General features: G+C 43.1%; 8 protein-coding genes across 8 annotated transcripts; 4 read left to right on the plus strand and 4 right to left on the minus strand.

Annotated features, from left to right (window-relative positions):
- Positions 1-143: 143 nt before the first annotated feature.
- O0I10_003031 (isoleucine-tRNA ligase) lies at positions 144-4,395 on the plus strand (the record flags this gene model as incomplete). Its single annotated transcript, XM_058483105.1, has 16 exons — positions 144-208; positions 272-437; positions 503-616; positions 676-982; positions 1,042-1,544; positions 1,604-1,794; positions 1,861-2,064; positions 2,127-2,408; positions 2,466-2,694; positions 2,757-2,966; positions 3,031-3,108; positions 3,176-3,397; positions 3,491-3,574; positions 3,657-3,878; positions 3,945-4,280; positions 4,357-4,395. The coding sequence occupies 16 exons, from the start codon at positions 144-146 to the stop codon at positions 4,393-4,395; spliced, it is 3,252 nt and encodes a 1,083-aa protein (XP_058346194.1).
- Positions 4,396-4,650: 255 nt separating this feature from the next.
- O0I10_003032 (uncharacterized protein) lies at positions 4,651-5,082 on the plus strand (the record flags this gene model as incomplete). The annotated part of the gene is made up of 1 exon (XM_058483106.1): positions 4,651-5,082. One exon carries the CDS (start codon positions 4,651-4,653, stop codon positions 5,080-5,082), a length of 432 nt encoding a protein of 143 aa, XP_058346195.1.
- Positions 5,083-10,476: 5,394 nt separating this feature from the next.
- On the minus strand, positions 10,477-11,437 carry O0I10_003033 (Ras-like protein 3; the record flags this gene model as incomplete). Its single annotated transcript, XM_058483107.1, has 6 exons — positions 10,477-10,700; positions 10,774-10,967; positions 11,031-11,112; positions 11,183-11,257; positions 11,316-11,344; positions 11,409-11,437. The coding sequence occupies 6 exons, from the start codon at positions 11,435-11,437 to the stop codon at positions 10,477-10,479; spliced, it is 633 nt and encodes a 210-aa protein (XP_058346196.1).
- Positions 11,438-12,079: 642 nt separating this feature from the next.
- Positions 12,080-13,707, minus strand: O0I10_003034 (uncharacterized protein; the record flags this gene model as incomplete). The annotated part of the gene is made up of 6 exons (XM_058483108.1): positions 12,080-12,403; positions 12,465-12,701; positions 12,765-12,946; positions 13,017-13,185; positions 13,248-13,385; positions 13,474-13,707. The coding sequence occupies 6 exons, from the start codon at positions 13,705-13,707 to the stop codon at positions 12,080-12,082; spliced, it is 1,284 nt and encodes a 427-aa protein (XP_058346197.1).
- A 653-nt stretch (positions 13,708-14,360) lies between these two features.
- O0I10_003035 (uncharacterized protein) lies at positions 14,361-14,884 on the plus strand (the record flags this gene model as incomplete). The annotated part of the gene is made up of 3 exons (XM_058483109.1): positions 14,361-14,517; positions 14,580-14,643; positions 14,707-14,884. The coding sequence occupies 3 exons, from the start codon at positions 14,361-14,363 to the stop codon at positions 14,882-14,884; spliced, it is 399 nt and encodes a 132-aa protein (XP_058346198.1).
- Positions 14,885-15,082: 198 nt separating this feature from the next.
- O0I10_003036 (uncharacterized protein) lies at positions 15,083-16,031 on the minus strand (the record flags this gene model as incomplete). Its single annotated transcript, XM_058483110.1, has 4 exons — positions 15,083-15,220; positions 15,278-15,491; positions 15,546-15,948; positions 16,007-16,031. The coding sequence occupies 4 exons, from the start codon at positions 16,029-16,031 to the stop codon at positions 15,083-15,085; spliced, it is 780 nt and encodes a 259-aa protein (XP_058346199.1).
- Positions 16,032-16,881: 850 nt separating this feature from the next.
- On the plus strand, positions 16,882-18,655 carry O0I10_003037 (ATP synthase subunit beta, mitochondrial; the record flags this gene model as incomplete). The annotated part of the gene is made up of 4 exons (XM_058483111.1): positions 16,882-16,984; positions 17,064-17,106; positions 17,184-17,350; positions 17,418-18,655. 4 exons carry the CDS (start codon positions 16,882-16,884, stop codon positions 18,653-18,655), a joined length of 1,551 nt encoding a protein of 516 aa, XP_058346200.1.
- A 528-nt stretch (positions 18,656-19,183) lies between these two features.
- O0I10_003038 (uncharacterized protein) lies at positions 19,184-21,388 on the minus strand (the record flags this gene model as incomplete). Its single annotated transcript, XM_058483112.1, has 8 exons — positions 19,184-19,464; positions 19,532-19,933; positions 20,030-20,093; positions 20,220-20,491; positions 20,567-20,737; positions 20,796-20,855; positions 20,950-20,975; positions 21,120-21,388. The coding sequence occupies 8 exons, from the start codon at positions 21,386-21,388 to the stop codon at positions 19,184-19,186; spliced, it is 1,545 nt and encodes a 514-aa protein (XP_058346201.1).
- Between the last annotated feature and the right edge of the window lie 1,065 nt (positions 21,389-22,453).

Consider the following 22,453-nt stretch of genomic DNA (forward strand, 5'->3'; position numbering starts at 1 on the left):
GAGTCATCAATCATTTTATCTTGGTCAAGTGAGTATCTGTGTCAGTACTTCTTGACGCGGTTTGACAACACCTGGAATATGAGTGTCTCGCTTGCTGATGGTATATATTGCTCAACATTGTTTCGATACCTCTTTATTCACTCATGCATTCCTCTACTACTACCACTACTACTACAACTACTGCTACTACAGTATCTGGGCAATTCAAGTAAAGAGTCAACTCTTCTAATGTCAACAACGCGAGTATGACTAAGACATGTTTACAACTTAGCTTCCCCAAGGAGGAAGAGAAGATCCTTCAGTTCTGGAGAGAAATCGATGCCTTCAATCGGTCGTTGGAATTGAACAAGGACAAGAAACCATACACTTTCTTTGACGGTCCACCATTCGCCACTGGTCTTCCTCATTATGGTCACTTGTTGGCTGGTACCATCAAGGTATGTGTGCTCGCGTGTTATCCATAGGCATGGCACCCTATACAATAAGCTGATGCAATGCTTAGGATATCGTTACTCGTTATGCTCACAACACCGGTCATCACGTGGAACGTCGCTTCGGTTGGGATACCCATGGTCTTCCCGTCGAGTATGAAATCGACAAGAAGCTTGGTATCTCGGTATGTCAACGAAGGAAAAAAGAGGTCAAGATGACATGTGAACTTATGATAGGTTGTAGGGCCGTGATGATGTGATGAAGATGGGTATCGACAAGTACAACGCCGAATGCCGTGCTATTGTCATGAGATATTCCAGCGAATGGAGAAAGACCGTCGAACGCATGGCTCGTTGGATTGATTTCGACAATGATTACAAGACGCTCAACCCTACCTTTATGGAAAGCGTTTGGTGGGTCTTTAAGCAGCTCTTCGACAAGGGCCAGGTGTATCGTGGTCAAAAGGTGATGCCTTATTCGACAGCTTGCCACACTCCTTTGTCCAACTTTGAGTCGTCTCAAAACTACAAGGATGTCAATGACCCTGCAGGTATGTTTTAGGTGAATGCATACTTAGAGTCATATACTTATTGTATCTTGTTTCAATAGTCGTTGTTGGTTTCCCTCTCTTGAGCGACCCCTCCACTCAATTGCTTGCATGGACCACCACTCCTTGGACCTTGCCATCCTGTTTGGGTGTTACTGTACATCCTGAATTCGAATACGTCAAGATCAAGGATGAGTTGACAGGCAACCACTACATTCTTTTGGAGAAACGTCTTGATGCTCTCTACAAGGACCCCAAGAAGGCCAAGTTCACTGTTCTCGAACGCTATAAGGGTGCCGACATGAAGGGTTGGGAATTCGAGCCCATGTTCCCATACTTTGAAAAGGAATTCAAGGGCAAGGGTTACAAGGTCATGGTGGATAACTATGTCACTGATGATTCGGGTACTGGTATTGTCCAAAACGCCCCCGCCTTTGGTGAAGACGATTACCGTGTATGCTTGGAACATGGTGTCATTGATGCTGATGGTTTCCTTCCTTGTCCTTTGGATGAAAAGGGTTGCTTTACCGAGGCCGTGACTGATTTCGCTGGCCAATACATCAAGGTTAGTTTCATTGTTTGGTGTATTCATTGTGCTGATAACTAATTTACGCAATATCATAGGATGCCGATAAGGGTATTCAAAAGGACATGAAGCAACGTGGCCGTTTGATTGTGCAATCCCAAATGAAGCATAGTTATCCCTTCTGCTGGAGATCTGATACACCTTTGATCTATCGTGCCATTCCCGCTTGGTTCGTTCGCGTCCAACCTGTTGTTGACAAGATTTTGGGATGCAATGAAAAGATGCGATGGTATGATGATGATAATGACCTTTGGGGGAGAGGACAAATTCAATGGTGCTAACCTATTTGGAATAGGGTGCCATCCTTTGTTCAGGAGAAGCGTTTTGCCAACTGGATCGCCAACGCTCGTGATTGGAACATTTCTCGTAACCGTTATTGGGGTACCCCCATCCCTCTTTGGGTGAGCGATGATTTGGAAGAAATTGTTGCTGTTGGCTCGATCAAGGAATTGGAGGAGCTTAGTGGTGTATCTCCCATCACTGATATCCATCGTGAGAGGTATGGGTTTTTGTAAAAGAACCAATCGTATGCATATGCTTACACTATTGGTGTGTTTTTAGCATTGATCACATCACCATTCCTTCCAAGACTGGACGTGGTGTCCTTCGCCGTATTGAAGAAGTCTTTGATTGCTGGTTCGAGTCTGGTTCTATGCCTTATGCTCAACAACACTATCCTTTCGAGAACAAGGACAAGTTTGAGAACGCTTTCCCTGCCGATTTCATTTCGGAAGGTATTGATCAAACTCGTGGTTGGTTCTACACTTTGCTCGTTCTTTCGACCCACCTCTTCAATGAACCACCTGCCAAGAATGTCATTGTCAGCGGCTTGGTTCTTGCAGCGTAAGTTGAAAAATTAAATATTGATGCTCACTATCAGCTAACTCCTTGTTTCCATAGCGATGGCAAAAAGATGAGTAAGCGTCTCAAGAACTATCCTGAGCCTGGCATTGTGTTGGACAAGTATGGTGCTGATGCCCTTCGTTTGTACTTGATCAATTCGCCTGTTGTGCGTGCTGAGACTCTCAAGTTCAAGGAGGAAGGTGTCAAGGAAATCATCTCCAAGGTCTTCTTGCCCTGGTACAATGCTTTCAAGTTCTTTATCACTCAAACTGCCGTCTTGAAGAAGGTAAAAACATCCATTGGTATTTCCATCATCATCCTTTTTACTCATGCAACTCTATTTCAAAGGAATTCGATCTCGACTTTGTGTATCAGCATGACATCAAAAAGTCCGATAATGTCATGGATCGCTGGGTGCTTGCCAGTTGCCAGTCATTGATCAAGTTCATTCGTGATGAGATGGGTGCCTATAGACTCTACACTGTTGTGCCCCGCCTTCTCAAGCTTGTCGACACCTTGACCAATTGGTATGTCCGCTTCAACCGTAAGCGTCTCAAGGTGAGTATTTTGAATGTGGCATGTTTATTACATTATGGCTCATTTCTATATGTGATATTGATAGGGTGAAAATGGTGTTGAAGACGCTACTCAAGCCATGAACACTCTTTTCGAAGTTTTGTTGACCTTGTGTTTGACCATGGTATGTGAAAATGGATGCTTGGGAGAAGGAAAATGACATGGTTGTGCTGATAAAGATGATGACCTAGGCTCCTTTCACCCCCTACTTGACTGAGAACATCTACCAAACTCTCAAGCAATTCATTCCAAAGAACGACAATGTCGCTGATGATCGCTCCGTTCACTTCCTTGACTTCCCTACTGTTCGTGAAGAATACTTTGATCCCGAGATCGAGCGTGCTGTCGGCAGAATGCAAGCTGTTATTGAACTTGGTCGTACCATCCGTGAAAAGAAGAACATCTCCCTTAAGGTAGGTAACGTGGCAATTGACCACACGATCATTATTATTTGTGTCCCATGACATTTGTAGCTGATTATGCGCGCGCGGACATGGTTTTTCTAGACTCCTCTTAAGGAACTTGTTGTGATCCATCCTGATCCTCAGTATCACGCGGACATCAAGGCTCTTGAAAGCTACATTGTTGAGGTATGTTTGTTTTGTAAACAAATGGCAATGTCATGTTGGCTCGTGAAACTAACAGATCAAAATTTTTTATTCTCCCATGTAGGAATTGAACGTTCGTGAAATCTTGGTCACTTCCGATGAAGACAAGTTCGGTGTCAAGTACAGAGCCGAGGCTGATTGGAAGGTGCTTGGTCAAAAGCTCAAGAAGGATGCTATGAAGGTTAAGAAGGCTTTGCCTGGTATTACCAGCGAGCAAGTCAAGGAGTTTGTCCGCGCCAAGGAAATGGTTGTGGATGGTATCAAGGTCACTGACGAGGACTTGAATGTAAGTAAAAGGATTCTTTCTCAAAATCCAAAAGTCCATGTGACTCAAGGGAGCTTGTATTATTAGGTTGTTCGTTACTTTGATCAAGAGAATGCTCGTTATGAAACAAACACTGATCGTGATGTGCTTGTCTTATTGGATGTGCAACGATATCCCGAACTCGAACAAGAAGGTGTTGCACGTGAAGTGATCAACCGTGTCCAACGTTTGAGAAAGAAGGCTGGTCTTTTGCCCACGGATGAAATCAACATGTACTACCGATTAACCAACGATCCTGAGCATGAGCTTGAGAGCGTTATGAAGAACCAGACTGCTATCATGATCAAGGTTATCAAGAAGCCTGTCTTTGATATCACAGAGAAGAAGGATGGTGAAGAAGTATTTGCTGAGGAGCCCCAAGAGGTAAGGTAGATGCAATCATTCGATATGGCACGATCACTAATCATTCCTTCCTACCCCTTTTCTTTGACATACACAGATCAACAAGTTGACATTTGACCTCATCTTCACAAGATAAACACACACCATCACACATTCATCTATACACCACAATCACGCATGTATTTACGACGTTTTTAGAAAGTAATAAAAACAAAGAGAAATCCGACGACAGGATACAAACAAGCTTAGACTCACGTGGCTATGAGCATTTTATGATATGAGAGATACAAAGAGTTTTTTTCATTTACATGTTGGTATCAGGTAATCGTTGATACGTTTAGTTCAATATAAAAGACATGGCTTTGTCAAAAGGGTAGCAGATCAGGGCAAAATGACATCGTCGTTTGAAGTACAACAATTCTTGTGGGATGACATGCTTACGCTGTTGGCATCTTCCTCTTGGTCAGATACACCCGAGTCTCGATTGCCAACGCCTACAACCTCTTGTGTACCTGTGATTGGGACAAAAAGAAAGACATCAAATGCACGCATGGGGTATTGTGAGCATCCAAAACATGTTCTTTATCGACAGGAGCCATTTACTTTAGGAGCAACTCCACGACGTGGCCGTCCACCCAAGGGTACCAAAGCAAGTGATCTCGTATGTCCACCACTCACAGTGCGTCCGCTTCCAAGGCGACTCGAAATGGTTGTAGGCAAAAAGAATATCTGCGTTTGCCTTACTTGCCTTAAGCGCACAGACCTCGACACTGAGTATATCGTTCATCCGGCGTACATTGGTCCTCAACAAAAAAAGTTGTAAAAAACCCCCCCATCTTAAATGGTAGATCTTCCTTCCATCATGTATTTGATGTTTTCATGTATAAAGTGTGTACCTTACAAGTACATGTGTATTGATTGTTGCCTTCGGGTATTGATGGTGAAGCATGTCAAACGAGAATAGCCAACCGCCGTATGTTAATAGTAGAGTAACTATCTTACGAGACCTAAGTCGCAAAGAGGAACGTGTCTTGCGACACTATTGACATGATTTAATCACAAAAGAAAGGGGTAGTGAGCTACGTGTTATCGAATACAACCTTTGTTCAAGACACAATGGGTCGATCAGACCCTTTCTCTTTCTCCCTTTCCTTTCATCGCATTTGCAAGTAGGTATGTCCTCTTAAAATACAATGCATCAAATGCTCATACACAACGAGGTCTAACTCAGGGCTCATTACGTTGTAGAAACTTAGAAATGAATGGCGGCCTAATCTCGTATTCGTTAAAGGTAGCCTTTAATCCAACATTATTATGCACAAGAGATAGAGAGAGAGGTACGACAAGTTGCTTCAATGGGGAAGGTACATCGATTTGCAAATGTGAATGGGTGGATGTGAGGTGGCATTTGAATGCGTGGTAACGAATCATATCCATGGCGTGTTGAAACATGGCGTTGGATGATGATGGTGATACATGGTTGATAGGTTGAACAAAGGATAATGGACAATAGCTGCTATGGAATAGGGTGGAGGGTACGACAATCGCATTCACCAATCGTTCAGGGTCATAGCATCAAGTATAATGGTCAAGTTGACAATAGATACACTCTTTTTCCACACGTTGTCTACACCCCAATTCCTTCTATCCAATGTATCTGCATTCATATGTACAAATTCACATGTATTGAAGCAAGTTACTACAAGTAAATAAAGCTGCTTCTATACAATGGCTATCTGATCTTCGCTTGAAAAAGGCTGCAGCAAGAGCCAAAGAGTAAAGCCACGCTAACTGTAGCTGCTGCTACGTTTGGTGGTGGCAAAAGGGCGTGCAAGAGGTGTGTTGTAGTAGAATGATAAGGTTGCGAACGCTGTTTGGGACGATGGAGTGAAGAACTCACTAATAGCAACTGCTGGAATGAATGCTGTTACGTTTGATTGTGGTCGACGAATGTACAAGAGAAGGTGAAGTGTCAACGGGTGTTGCAGTAGAGTGTACACGCCATGCACCTGCCATTCAGTCAAAGACAATCGGATCAAGACAATCGTAGGATGGACATGATGGGTTGAAGCAGGATAATCGTTTGCAGGGGGGAGTTGTACTTGAATGCACCAACAGTTGAGAATGGGAGCAAGAGGGAAGAAGTTGAGAGTGGGAAGAGCTGTGAAATCAAGTGAGTTGAACTGAAGTTGAATGCTACTTCTTTGTTTGAGCGTAACTTGGTCAAATCCTCACGAATCAAGAAAGTTAAATGATGGGCATGCTGGGCTGGAGCAGGACAATAGTTCACATGCATTGGATTGGGAAACAAAGGTGAATGGAAGGAATGGGCTATCAAGTGGCAGTTTACAAATAACTTACCAATTTGATTCTTCTGATATTGGATGATGTTTCTGTGTTTGAGCGTTTTTCAGTCAAATCTCATCGGATCAACAAAGTTGAATGATGGGCATGCTGGGCTGGAGCAGGACAATGGTTCGTATGCATTGGATTGGACAACAATGGAGAATGGGAGGACTAGGTTGTTAGCTGGCATTTTGAACCATTCCTAAATAGTGTAGAAGAATCATGCATCGCCTGTGCTGACTGACTCAAGTTACACAACACGTCCCTCTGTATCTTTGGCTCTATTATAGTCATACTACTTTACAATGAACAAAGAACTCTTTTCATATAGCACACGCTTACAGCATATGTAAAACATAAATGTGCCTGTATCTCCAAACTTTACAATCAAACGTGGGCTCTTTAATAGATCAACGTGCTCGTCGGGGTCAAAGGAATCTTGTGTCAAAGTATGAAGTTCATCGTGGGCAATCCCAGATTTCGCAATGTCGCTACCAGCCAAGTTGGATCTTGGGTCGACCTCTTGAATTTTTTTCGACGACGACCAAAAAAATATTTTTTGGGCTGTTTGCGACATTGAACGTGAAACTTTCACACAAGGTGCTGTTGGCCAAGCCGAGCACATTGCTCTAAGAAAAACCCCACGTTTCATTGTAAAGTTTGGAGATACAGGCACCTTTATGTTTGTAAGCGTGATGCTATATGAAGAGTGGTCTTTGTTCATTGTGAAGTAGCTGGACCCTGGCAGAGCAAAAGATGCAGAGGGACCTCTTTGTGTAGCTGAGCTAAAAAGTCCGGACTTCAGGGACGATGCATGGCAGGTACACCAAACGTCATTTTTCAGGTCATACATTGGCAGCTAACACACACACACACACACACACACACACACACACACACACACACACACACACACAAAAAAAAAAAAAAAAAAAAAAAAAAAAAAAAAAAAAAAAAAAAAAAAAAAAAAAAAAAAAAAAAAAAAAAAAAAAAAAAAAAAAAAAAAAAAAAAAAAAAAAAAAAAAAAAAACAATGCATTCCCAACTTTTGTGCATTCTATTGTAGGTGGATGATTCTCCTGCTCCAGACATTCATTTCCATGATTCAAGTAGCTTGATCCGAGCTGATTTGGTTGAGTTACGGTCGAACAAGGATTAGTGAGCTGAGACATTCGAATGTATGCTGATGTGTGGATTGATGTAATCTCTCTTTGACCTAGCTCAGTCAAATCAGCTCGGATCAAGATAATTGAATCATGGAAATGGTCTGGAGCAGGAAGGCTCACATCATAGAGTGGGCAACAGTGCCGATTGTGAGTAAATTGCTGTTAGCTCGCAATGTATGGGCTGTGTCAATAGTATACAATATCATCCTTCCATTCTTCCAGTCATGCAAAGTAGCTGAGTTACCCAAAAAGAGGTCCCTCTGCATCTTTTGCTCTGCCAAAGTCCAGCTACTTCACAATGAACAAAGACCACTCTTCATATAGCATCACGCTTACAAACATAAAGGTGCCTGTATCTCCGGAGCTTTACAATGAAACGTGGGGTTTGAATAGAGCAATGTGCTCGGCTTGGCCAACTGCACCTTGGGTGCCAGTTTCACGATCAAGCTTGCCAATCCCAGATTTCGCAATGTCGCTACCAGCCAAACTGGATCTGGAGGTCAACCTCTTGGACGACGACGAGCAAAAAAAATATTTTTTGGGCTGTTTACGACATTGAACGCGAAACTTTCACACAAGGTGCTGTTGGCCAAGCCGAGCCCATTGCTCTAATAAAAACCCCACGTTTCATTGTAAAGTTCGGAGATACAGGCACGTTTATGTTTGTAAGCGTGATGCTATATGAAGAGTGTCTTTGTTCATTGTGAAGTAGCTGGACCCTGGCAGAGCAAAAGATGCAGAAGGCCTTGTTCGTGTAACGGAGCCAAGAGGAAAGAGAATTTGAATGATCAATCCTATTGGTGGAAAATGCATGATGAACCTTTGCCCTGACATGCGTATAGCAAGGTCGGCTTACTGTGGTAGCCCGTATGGAATGATTAGTTGGCATATAGAATTGTATAAGCTAGCATATGATGAGTGACAGGTAATCATGGCGTGTTTATGCACTCGTGCCACGTTGTATCAGAGTTCAATCTTTCATGGGTGTAATGGATTAAAGCTTCTGATGCAGCAAGCCCAATTGATGGTCATCATCACTCTTGTGTTTATGATCTTTGTAAATAGAACATTTGAGAACCGTCATGGATACCGTCTGCCATGCAGTGAATTAGGAAGCCTAACCATGAATGTATGTAGTATGACAGAAGAAGGGAACAAGACATCTTGGATACGACAATGTAAATGATCCAATCTCGCTTTCTGATCTTCCTATTTCTCTTCCCCCTTTCATTCCATAAACCATATTATGTTGGATCCAATGTTCATTTAATAGAAGTCGAAGGCTAGGTTATCAATTAAGTAAGTTAAAGAAACAGGTTTGCAAAATGAATAAGATACGGGTGAATCACATAGGGAAAGCTAGGATAATAGTATCACTAAATTCGTGGTTGCTGTCACCATAAACATCCATCATCGATGATTGTGAAATAGCAGCTGCTCGCTCTAACTCAAGTATCCCAATAACATCCAAGGTTGCAAGCACATTTTGTCAAAGATTTGAGCCCCCTCGTCAATGCCATTCCAACCCATCACCATCCTCAGCCGAATCCACGTGATATAATAATCGTTCCAGGTTTCCCATCTTTGCACTTGATTGCATCCTTCCATCATAGCCACCATTCCAAGTCCAATACGTTGGTTGAAAAGAGCCATGTGATCGCTGCTGATATGCTTCCTTTCCATCGGCCCTTGGTATCTCTCTTTGTGAGTTATTTTCCATTGTAGCTCAACCAGGTGAAGATTACTTGTGTTGCGGCATAGTTGATGGCTGAAGTGGTGTCATCGAAACTAGAGATCATGTCCTAAACGGGCCAAGGGAGCCAAGCCGGTCAATAGATCCACTCCTTCCATCCCATGTATCAAAGCAAAGCAGTATTCAGATCCATATCCATAGGAAGTTGTATGTATTGAAGCAAGTCGCTACACGTAAATAAAGCTGCTTCTATACAATGGCTATCTGCTGTCCACGTGACACAGGCTGTGAGGCAAGTTGCTGTTGGAGATGGTGCAGTAAAGAGCTTGCTAATGGTAGCTGCTGTTACGAACGGTCGTCGCAGGGAAGCGTGCAAGAGAGTGTGTAGTGTCAAGAGACTCGTGTGTTGTAGAAGAGTGACAAGAAGGCTGTGTCAACACCATGAACTTGCCATTCAGTCAAAGAGAGTTGGATCAAGACAAGTGTAGGATTGACATGATGGGTTGAAGAAGTACAATCGTTCGCAAGTGGAGGTCGTACGTGAATGGGCTAACAATCGAGAATGGGAGAAAGAGGGAAGAAGCTTGGAGTGGGAAGAGCTGGAAATCAAAAGATTGAACATTGTTTCAGGCCATCTTGTTACAAAAGTGTGGTTCCTACGTGTAGATATGGATGCATGTTCTTGTAAAGATGAACACTACAAACGTGTAAATGGTTGCGTATACATGTAAACTTGTTACTCTATAGTCGAGAGTTTACGAGCGAAGCGAGCAATTGAGACGGCTAATCATTGTATTAAAAGCAGGCCACATGTAGCAGTAGTGTCCCTTTACATATCCCTTCTTGGTCTATCCTTGCATGCAAATGATCGACAATAAATACAAGAGTTATTACTTGTTTACGTAAATAGGGTACTGGATGCAATTTACATAGGATGAAGAGGGAAGATAGCACTTATAAAACAAAAGGATATAACGTGGTGGGGTAAATAGATAAAAGAAAATGTGAGCAGATCACATCAAGACACAGCCACAGCAGCCGCTTCCACTCTCTCGTCCTTCTTCCACATCAAAGTTTTGGCGTCGAGGGCCATATCCATTGGGGCCTGCTTCCTGCTCCTTGTTCATCCTTCGAATTTCTCGTACGACATTGTGAAATGTTTCATCAACGTTTATGCGCATTTTTGCAGACGTCTCGGCGAATGGACATCGAAATTGGCGAGCTAAGTCATGCCCCTCTAGAGAAACAAGATTATAGATTTAGATAGACCACCCCTTGTTATTTCTTTGTATCGCTGCACACACACTTACCTAGTCGAGAAACCTGACGCTCACTTTCAAGATCACACTTGTTGCCAACTAACACCATTGGGAAATGATCACGGTCCTTGACACGGCATACTTGTTGATAAAATGTACTGATTTCATCGAATGAAAGTCGTGAAGTGACAGAGTAAACGAGAATGAATCCTTCGCCATTACGCATATACTGTTCTCTCATGGCACTGACGATATGAATTTGCATAAGTCAAGGAGTAAAAAAAGGGATATAAGGGAGTTTTGTTTACCTGTACTCTTCTTGGCCAGCTGTATCCAATACATCCAATAATGCCATTTCATCGTCAATCATGCATTGTTTGCGATACGAATCTGAGACATAAAATGAATACCAAATTCATCCTACTACCACCACCACTAGCAACCTTGGTTTCTATCCTACCTTCAATAGTCGGGTCATACTCATCAACAAAGTGCGATTGAATAAACTGGATCGTCAGGGCAGATTTGCCGACACCTGGAGTTGTTCATGATGAGGGAATGGCGTCTTCTCGAGAGCCAAGTCTTGTACTTACCACCACCTCCTACAATGACGATCTTGTACCTAGGTTGTGTCGTCGTGTCAATCGCGTCAGTGACTTAAGGATAAGGAATACGGTTTTACTCACTCTCGAAGAAAAGAAGCAGGCTTGGACATTGACAAAGTATAAACCAGTAAAGGAGTAAACCTGAGGAAAAAGATAAAGAAAGAGAGATAATGATCAAGGAGAAAGAGAAAGAGAGAGAGAAAAGAGAAAGAAAGTAAATGTCGTTTTTGAGAGCAGAGAGAGTATGATCGGGTTAGTTCATCCATGGTCCCAAAGAGGCATCCTTGTCGAACCATGGTATCCTGATAAAGCAATCATTTTGGCCACAAAATGAATGAGATTTTCAATTCTTTCTTTCTCTCTGTTATCATTGATTCTTCTATGGGCAAAAACATCCATCATTTAGCTGCTGCATAAAAAAGGTTTCTGTGTCCTGAATCGGTGTTTATCCCGCTGTGCATCGCTTTACATGTTCCATGTATTCTACTTACTCCTAATCTCCTACTTGTTTGTGAGACATCTCAGTTGCTCACCTTGCACACGAGTGATTTAGTACAAACGTTCAAAGCAGGTAATAGATCCGAATCAAGCTATCGGATGTTTGGCTATCCCAAGTGATCGACATACACACATACACGTAGCATAAAACTCTATTCGAGACACTCTTTAATGCAAATAACAAACATTAGGGAAAAAAAAGGAGCATGTAGAATAAAAAAAACTGGGTATCAAAACTATATACAAAGAAAACACTATTCCTCCTCCACCTCCTCTTCTTCCTCTTCTAATAGCGCAAGACTTCTAAAGTCAACCTCTCGTTTCACTAATTCAAATACAAGGAAGCCAATACTGGTTGCCGGGACGACCTTGAGCACTGTGCCTGCAAATTCTTGATAAAGAAACCTACGCCAGCTACCACCATTTAACCGCACTTGCAGCTTGCATTGCTCCCAAGTCCGTCGATAAAGCTCACGCCCTGACTCTTTACTTTCCTTATGTGCGAATTCCGATTGCCCTTCTTCAATATAAAATATGCTGTGGATTTTGGATAAAGGATGCTCGATAACTTGGTATGCCTATAATACACATCTTTTAGAATCGAGGTTACTTGCTCATTGTCAGCAATGTAGACATTACCACTGCAGCCGCTGCACCTGCCAGGATAACAAAGATGGGTTCCAATAATAGAGGAGGTCGTTCTTTGTTTGTCGTTGATACGGTGGATGGTGTATCCGATCGATGTAATCCTTCCAAATCATTCAATGTCTTTCGAGAATCCACCTGAAGTCCATACATCTCATCCAAGAAATAATAATAGCCTTGCTGCTTGACCCATTCGAATGTAGCGAAGAATAATCCACAGGAGAGAGAATCCTAAGTCATTCATGTGTTAAATCAAATAAAGACATGTGTGAGTGTGAGTGAGTGAGTACTTACTCTGACAAGGGTAAGACCAAAACCACGATAGGCACTTGCAATCCCCAACTCTTTCAATGTTGATTTGGCGTACTGATACATGGATCTGTGTTTGCCTTCCAAGAGATCACTCACTTCAAAGCGAATCTTGACTGAGTCGAGAGGAGCAGCAACAATGGATTGCATGGCACCAGCAATACAACCTAGAGATAACGCGTGTATATGTGTGTATGAGATAGGGAATACCTTTGCATTGGTTGATGAATGACCTACCAGCCATGAATACAGAAGTGAAAGGAGGAGGAGGAAATGGACGATGAAGTTGGAATGATGAAGGTGGATGGAACATGGGTAAGGTGGCGATGTAAGTCGTATAAAGAACGGTGCCAATGACGGTATTTGCTATCAGTGGAGGCAGGACATGTCTTGGGATGAAGTTCCACTATACAAACGATGGAAAGTGTTATTACCAAAGGAGGTTGAATTGCAAAAAGTGTAACTTACACCTTGTTTCTTGACAGCGTGCGATATCATGCCGATAGATGTGTATCGAAAAGAGAATCGTTTTGAAGATGCTTCATCCAAAGGAGGCATGATTGCTCTTGCCATAATCAAATAATCCACTCTCAATGGTCGAAACAACTAATAATAACAAGGGGTGGTGGTGGTTGTAAGGTGTCATTGTTGTCTGTGCGCAGTTGTGTATACAAATGGAATCCTTCTTCCTTACCTTGACGGGTGTACGATAAAACAGGTACAAGCCTTGCATCATGAGCGATCGGGCAATGGCTGTGCTTCCTCCCACCGATGTTACTTCTTTGGCCTTTTTCCTTTTGCTTTGAACAGCATTGCGATAAGGTTGTGTGTTGTGGATAGCTGTCTGAAGGGGCCTTGCTGTTGCTGCTGTTGCTGTAGCCGACGTATACCATGAGGGTGGTTTGGCTGGTTGCGAAGGTAACGTCATGTGCGAGTTGAATGTTGAATTAGAGGAGCAAGTCTTTGGGGCAATCGATTCAAGGAGATTCTTCTCTCGGGCTTATTTCGCTGACAGCAGGCTAAAGTTGTACACGACAAGAGGTGCGTTGGGTGATGGTGGGTCGGTCCTAATCTCTCCAGGTACGGCTAAAGATCGCCGTGGCTTCAACTTCGGCTGTTCAATTCATCCATCTACATTCCATCATCATCATCATCATTATTCCCATCTCTCGGTATAGAAAACATACATCTTTACTTGTTTACATTGATAATCAAAAGAGCTGTTTATTTACATGCATGCATTTGGTAATGATGGTTGATGCCTTACGTCTACTTTTAACTTATAGCCAATGAATGGATGCGTAGTAGTAGAGCCAATAACAATGATCCTGGTTCTTTTTCATAACAATGACTGAAATGATGACCCAATTAGACACAAAGAGACTCGTCAAGGAGCATTGGATGCGTGTATAAAGTTATTTGCTATGCAAGGAGTACATGTTGTCTGCAAGTTTAAGCATAACGATTGTGTGTGTGGGTGTGTGTGGTCTGGTGACTGCGAGATAGGGTTGCAGCACTGCCTAAAGGGAAAACATGTGGTCTCGCATGTAATTCATTCTCTCCTCTACCTAATACAACGCCATGTCCACTATTGGTCGTACAATCAAGAACGTCTTAAAAGCTGGTCCTGCCAACTCGTTGAAGCAAATGAACAACATTGGTGATACCAAATGGGGTGCCTTTATTGGTGCTGATCGCTTTGGCAACAAGTACTTTGAAAACAACGACGAAATCTCGGGTACGGCGTGTCGATTCAGCTTGACATTGGGTCACATGAGCTTACTTTTGTTATCCCTATAGGTCGTGAACGTTGGGTTGAATTCGATAGTGTTGACCCTGATGGTGCTGATATTGATCCTGCATGGTAAATAGTACGCAGTTGGACGACTACTACAACCAATATCACTCATACAATTATATCATACAGGCACATGTGGATGGCAAGAATCGTCCAGGAACCTCCTACTGATATGAACATCCAATCTCAAAAGTGGTGGACTGAACCTACACCCAACTTCACCGGCACTCGTAGCGCTTTCAGAACCTACAGCACCACCAAAGCCAAGGTCACCGCATGGGTTCCTGTCGCTCTTCCTAGACAATAGATCATCCATCATTCTCTCTTTCTCTCTCTCTCGTTCTCGCCCATTTTGATTCCAAGTAGACCACTATCCCGTTCCCAATAAATATGTCATCGCAACAATGATACGCTTTCGGATATGAAGGATTGTATATAGTATAGTAATATGGATGTGATTAAGAATAGTCTATCTACAATGATATCTACATATGTACATAATGAATTATCGCTTGAATGCCTCGGCAATCTTGAATGGGTTCAGTTTGCATTCTTTGTCATATTTCCTCTGTATATTTCTGGCATCTCGTCCGGGTATACATTGACTGATCTTGTGAAAGGCTAACCCATGTTCCTTGAGTAGCTATACCGATATTAGAACATGGTTGGCTCAAACTCTTTAGCAAAAGCAAAAACTTACCTCATAGAACAATTCCTCTTCCTGTTGAGTCCAACGTTTGGGAATCCCTTTGCGCTTCCTTTTCACCTTCTTGTCCACCAAATTGTCATTTTTCTCTTCATGCACAACTTCGACAATTTCCTCGCGAGGGGTGGATGGTGCCGAGTATGAAAGCGATGATGGATCCAGAACAATCTCTCCATTGACCATGGTCACTTGTGGTGTTGCTGCTTGCCTATAAAACTCTTGAGTAATCGTTTTCGATTATGCCATGGATCAATAAGCTTACTCTTTCAAGCCGTCCTTTCCCTCCTTCTCTTGCTCCTCTTGTTCCAGCCTTCTTCTCTTGATTTCTCCTTGATGTTTTAGCACATCCTTGCATACACCTTTCCGTTGTGGTCTGCGTCTCGATGATTGTTGTTCCACATGAGCTCGGATAATGCGTAACACCGCATCTGGATCAAGCGGCGGTTTTTGTACAGGTGTGTAAGACGTGGTTCCCTCCTTTGATGTATCTCCTCTCTCGTTGTCTTCCAAAGCGTTGCTAGGCTCATTCCTCGTATCAACCGCCGGTTGCTGCTGTGCATTGGTGACTTGGGTATTGAATGGATCGCTACGGCCGAGCTGCGGATCCTTTTTCTTTTGTCGTTTGGTCACTGAAGTAGTTGGCTTGAATCGTCTTTTGTTCTTATCTATTGCATTCGCTGATTCAGAATACAAGAAGTGTATTATATATCCAATGGCACATACTGATGGCAGGTGAGAGATTGGACATGGAGAAAAGGATAGGAATGAAACAGCACCACGAGGCAATCCTCTGAAACAGTTGGCAAGATCAAAAATGATTGGTTTATCCCCGTCACGTGATTTCCTGCTACATGCACGACCCACCCAATATCCAGTATCATCAAGTATGTGTATCATTACACCATATAGCAACTAGAGAATATAGAAAGACACGTTATGGGAATTGCAATAAAGTAGTAAAGCTCTTTGGAAACTCATCTCGATACATCGACTTGTTCTTTCGGATTATGGACATGCAAAAGTGTTATGATCAACAACCCCATGATTGATGTACTTTATCTTTTGCTAGAGCAGCAGCCTGAAGGTACATCATGTTTGGCTTGGATTGGTCATCGAACCTATTCATAGTATTTGGATTCGCCTCTTCGTTGAATGTATGATCAAGTACAAGCAATGCATGCTTTTCTACTAGCATTATCATTGATGAGCAGCTCTCAGGATATGATGATCAACCATTGGGCTATTCACACATTTTCAAACCTATGCTGCTAGCATCTGGCATTCAAATTCAATAGTACGCCAACTTTTGACTCGGTGGAAGTAAGCTCATGGACACTATGCTTGGCGAAAAAAGTACAATATCGATTGTATTTGGGAAAAATGAATACAATACATAAGGTATAGGATATAGATTTATATGTACATGTGGGTGTGTGTGTGTATACACATGATGTAAAAGAGAGGATAATCCAAGGATAGACACAGTAGTCAGGCACTGAAATTAACCGGGGTGGTGTTGCCGATGCTCGTCACAAAGCACTTTGCCGACAAAGGCCACAACAAAGTTTTTTGAACTTCCCTTCCTATCACCCACCACAATGTTCATCTCTCGTGCCATTGGCCGTGTCGCCACTAGCGCGTTCCGTGCTCCTGCCACACGTCTTGCTACTAAGCCCCTTGGTGTCCAAGCTGCCAACAAAGGTAAATGAAGAAAAGGGAAAAACAAAAACACATTGGATTGGGTCATATTGACATGCTCTTTTCTTACCCTTCAATCAAGCTCGTGCTTATGCCACCGAGGCCCAATCCGCTGGTCAAATTCGGTAAGCATTGAATTCCTACAATCATTCCACGTTTGCACAAAGAAAAAGAAAGCTCACTTGGCATGTGTACATATCAGCTCGGTTATTGGTGCCGTTGTTGACGTCCAATTCGACCAAGAGAACTTGCCTGCTATCTTGAACGCCTTGGAAGTCCAAGATCACACTGGTGGTCGTCTTGTTCTTGAGGTTGCTCAACACTTGGGTGAGAACACTGTTCGTACTATTGCCATGGATGGTACTGAAGGTAAGCTATTGTTGTCTTTTGGATTGGAAAAATGAAACATCAGGGCACTAAAAACTACTTTTTCAAGGTCTTGTTCGTGGCCAAAAGGTCATTGACACTGGTGCTCCTATCACCATTCCTGTTGGTAACGAAGTCCTTGGTCGTATCATCAACGTCATTGGTGAGCCCATTGATGAGCGTGGTCCTATCAAGTCCAAGGCCACTCGTGCCATTCACGCTGATGCTCCCGAATTCGTTGATCAGTCCCCCACTCCCGAGATTCTTGAGACTGGTATCAAGGTTGTCGATTTGCTTGCTCCCTATGCTCGTGGTGGTAAGATTGGTCTTTTCGGTGGTGCCGGTGTCGGCAAGACCGTCTTGATTCAAGAGTTGATCAACAACATTGCCAAGGCTCATGGTGGTTACTCTATCTTCTGTGGCGTTGGTGAACGTACTCGTGAGGGTAACGATTTGTACCATGAAATGATTTCCACTGGTGTCATCAAGCTCGAAGGTGAATCCAAGTGTGCTCTTGTCTTTGGTCAAATGAACGAACCCCCTGGAGCTCGTGCTCGTGTCGCTTTGACCGGTTTGACCATTGCCGAATACTTCCGTGATGAGGAGGGTCAAGATGTGTTGCTCTTCATTGACAACATTTTCCGTTTCACTCAAGCTGGTTCCGAAGTGTCCGCTTTGCTTGGTCGTATTCCCTCTGCTGTCGGTTACCAACCCACTCTCTCCACTGATATGGGTGGTATGCAAGAGCGTATTACTACCACCAAGAATGGTTCCATTACCTCCGTGCAAGCTGTCTACGTCCCTGCTGATGATTTGACCGATCCTGCTCCTGCCACTACTTTTGCTCACTTGGACGCCACCACCGTGTTGTCTCGTTCCATTGCTGAATTGGGTATCTACCCCGCTGTGGATCCCCTTGACTCCAAGTCTCGTATCTTGGATCCCCGTATCGTTGGTGATGAGCACTACTCGGTTGCCACTGGTGTCCAACAAATCCTTCAAAACTACAAGTCGCTTCAAGATATCATTGCCATTTTGGGTATGGATGAATTGTCCGAAGAAGATAAGCTCGTTGTCGAACGTGCCCGTAAGATCCAACGTTTCTTGTCCCAACCCTTCGCTGTTGCCCAAGTCTTCACTGGTTATGAAGGTCGTCTTGTCAAGCTCACTGACACCATCCGTTCCTTCCGTGAAATCTTGGATGGCAAGCACGATAGCCTTCCCGAATCCGCTTTCTACATGCAAGGCGATATCAGCGATGTCATCAAGCGTGCTGAGGAGCTTGCCAAGGAGATGGGTGCTCAATAATTTTGTTATTGATTCACATCACACTTTCGCATAACACAACTTTCACAACACACTCTCTCTTTTACAACAATGGTTCTCTCCAATTTCCACCATTCCTCACATGCATTGCTCCATAGAGACGTCAGCTAGAAAATCAAACACTTTTTCGTGTTGTATTTTGTTTCAAATTATAAAGACTACTGTATCAGATGAACAATTGTGCAAAAAGGTTTGAGTTTATCTCCTCCTGTTTTCCTCCGTGCTTTCTCTTTTCACCCCTTTTTCTCCTAAGGAAAGACAACGCATACACAGCACATATACATGCATATAGAAATAAAGTGGCGTTTGTGTACTATAAAAAACATGCGAACCACATGTAAGGTTCAATCTTCTTAAAAAGAATGCGCTGGAATAGTAACAAGAAGACGAGTGGTGGAAAGGAGAGAAAACGTTATACACATTAAGGCATCTTGACGTGCTAGCATAGTGATGAATAAAGTAGTACATGTAATGGGTAAAAGGAAGAGAATGGATACAACATGGATATCCTTAATAATGCAGTATCAATGTAAATGCACCATCCTCTAAGACCTGGGTCTCGATCTCCATGTCTTGTTCTTCCGGGATGTCTTGCACCATTGTATCATCCACACGTACAACAATGGGGCTACCGGTATCCTTTTTGATAACCCTACGTACCACATGTTGAATAGGCAACGAAATGTTCATCTTGTTGCCAAGTTGTTGTATCAAGTCGTCTACCGTCAACTCATCAAGATAAATAGCGCGATACAATTCATTAAATGGGAACTTTGCAAAAAAGGCCAGCTCTAGAAATGATCAATGAGTACGATGGCAGGTTGTTGAATCCACGTAATGTATTATTAGATCACTCACTTGCCGTACGCCGTTTTCTCACTGGCACATAATTGGGATCAATGTCAGCAGGATCACATAGGATATGTTCATTGGACGTTGTTGTAGTGTGCACATAGTCATCATCCATACGAGATCGTACACGCTTAATACCTGCTACAGCTGCTGCTGCAGGAGCACGTTGTGGAGATGCCACGGCTGATGATGATGGAGGTGAAGAGGCCTCAGGAGTCGAACCTGGTGATGGTGCTAGCGTTGTTGTTGCTGTTGTCAATGAATCAGAAGGTGATGATAGCGTAGGATGTGGCGGTGATACACTTTCAGGAATCTCTGAAAACAAGGTATAGGGTTGTGATCGGTAGTATGCGAGCCATAATGGATGGGTATCGATACTAGTACTACCACCTTGCTTGCCCAAGTCACCTATAAAGGACATGTAAGCAACTTTGTTGTGGTAGAATAAAGGGATGTGTGCATACAGCATCAGGTGTTGCTGTTTTAGTGTACACTAATACATACCTCGAAGCTTCTCTAATTGTCGTCCCAGATGACGAGCGTCATCCTTATTCTTACGTTCTGCACCCTGTGCGTAAAGTACAAGTGTTAGTGTCTTTTTTTTTCCTTTAGGGAGCAAGGGGATGTGCGTGTGTGTAAAAGAGCAAGGGATTTTGAGTTGAGAAACAAAGAACAATTCTTGAATGCAACTTGCCTTATCCCGAAATAATTTGATCTTGCAATAAGTTGCTTCGGAATACGTATTTGACGGTGTCGTAACGGCACCTGCACTAGTGGATGAAGGTATTTGCGTCTCCATATGCAAGCGTAAAGGAATCCCTTTGACTCCCTTTATCCTTGAGAAATCGGTTGACAAGCAATTGAATCGCACATGGATGGTAGCTCCTCGTTTGCCGTTCCATTCAAAAACGACACGATCAAACTCAGGACATTGCACATTGTAAATACCAGAGGAACGCTCAACATCTGTCAAAGCAAGGAGAGAAAAAGGAGGGCGATCAGCTTTTGCATTGTTTGTATGCTTTGTGTAGTACAACATACTAAGGTCGAGAGCTCGTGCGCTTTGTGGATCTTGTTGTTGGCCTAGCCAAAAACGCCAGTAATTAGCAGTAAGGCGTCGATGCGATTCTTCATGGAATGTAATAGTGAGCGTGCTTGTAACGACACCATCATAGCCATCGGTATCAGTCAAATTGATGCAATAGTATTGGTCTACAACGTTGTTAGGGTCATTGTAAAGAATCAATAAGCGAATGTTGGCATCACTTACTTTTGTTGAGATAGGTGACAGGTGACTCCTCAACTCGTTGAGCAGCAGCAGCCGGAGGTGCTATAAGAAAAAAGCATGGTCTGTGTGTAAATCATCATCGCTGCTGGCAAAGCACACGTGTGTCATAATAAAGGGGGATTTGTTAATTGTATACCTTCAAGGACAATATCGTATCGGAAGCTATTCAAAAGGAGAAAGTAAATGATGTGAGACGAAATGTTGTTGCCAGTATGCTTCGCATGGGTTACACAGTCCCAGATCAGATGCCGGCAACCGGCATAGCCAAGGGGGTCCCATGACCGTTCCTTTTATGTCAATGCTTACTTTGCAGGTGATGGGCAACTCACAGGTGGTGAAGGGATCATGTTGGCTCCAATCAATGGTAGCGAGGATGATGGAAAGGGAGGCTGATGTTGTGCGTGTGATGGATGCGGACCAGCCGCACAAGTGTCTAAAGTTGTAGTGGTAGTAGAAAAGGGTGGCGGTGCTGTTGCTTGTCGTGTTGCATAAATGCCATTCAAGCACAGATATGGGATGGTGGTTTCGTTTCGCGTAAAAGTCGAGTGCTGTAGTCGGCTGGTATAATCATCCATAGCGTTTAAATCAGTGTTGTCGCCATGCATCATACTACGAATGTTGAAAACATATCAATACTTGACACGTACGGCCACAAAGCTCACGTATTATTTACTTGTTATCAATGCAATGTGAGGGAAAAGAATTAACAAGCATAAATAGGGTGGTGTATGATGTTGGATTGCAGGAGTAGCTGAAAAAGTGAGAATACAAAAGAGAGAGAGAATGAAGGCTTCTGATCGGCCGTGCATCAAACAGGACGATGTGTATTTATATACCTCGGCAAAGGCGGATTATTCCTTGTTGCTCACCTTCGTACATGGTTAAGGAGACGCTCCCTAATCACTAGCTGTTGTGTGAGGTGCTGCTCTCCCCCAGCCATCGTTTTCAAGGAATCTATATAGCAACGCTCTACTCTTTTAACAGCCGTTCTAGAAGTTGTCATGAGACAAACATGCCTTTGGCCATGCCATCAACATACTATTGATAATGATGGATTGATGGTCTTCTTCAAGTCACAAGGATACATAGCAAAGGAGAGCACGTACCTGATTGGGGAAAGGGACCAGCAGACATTTAGATTGGTGGGTGTTTTTTTTTCGACGTCGAAATGATGCAAGGAGACTCAAGCATAGTGCTCAGGAACATGGGCTGCATTAGCTGATATTCACGTCCTCTTGATTTATGAAGTAATGTATATCCAGATCACTGTCAGAGTTATGAGTAAGCGGAGAACTTCATATGCTGTTGCCACACAAACACACCTTTTAGCTTTACCAGCTATTGATTTTGATGCTTTATCAGCAGCAAAAGTTAAATAGCCACAAGGACAATGGTAATGGTAAATTATCTCGTTTGAGGATTCTGTACCGCTGCAATGGGATGCTAGCTGTGATGCGTATGATTATGCACACTGCGGCAACTATGCATCCTTCAACGTAAATATCTCGCGTAAATGTTGACGACACGTGCAACCTGCCGCTTGATCCCAATCAAGAGATCTCCTTGCTCTTTCCTATAGTTTCTTCTAACTCTCCGAATACACCCAATTCCTATATCGTAGCCTTTTAATGATGATTTAC

Source organism: Lichtheimia ornata (assembly GCF_029851405.1).
Source record: "Lichtheimia ornata isolate CBS 291.66 chromosome Unknown scaffold00009, whole genome shotgun sequence".
NCBI classification, from domain to species: domain Eukaryota; kingdom Fungi; phylum Mucoromycota; class Mucoromycetes; order Mucorales; family Lichtheimiaceae; genus Lichtheimia; species Lichtheimia ornata.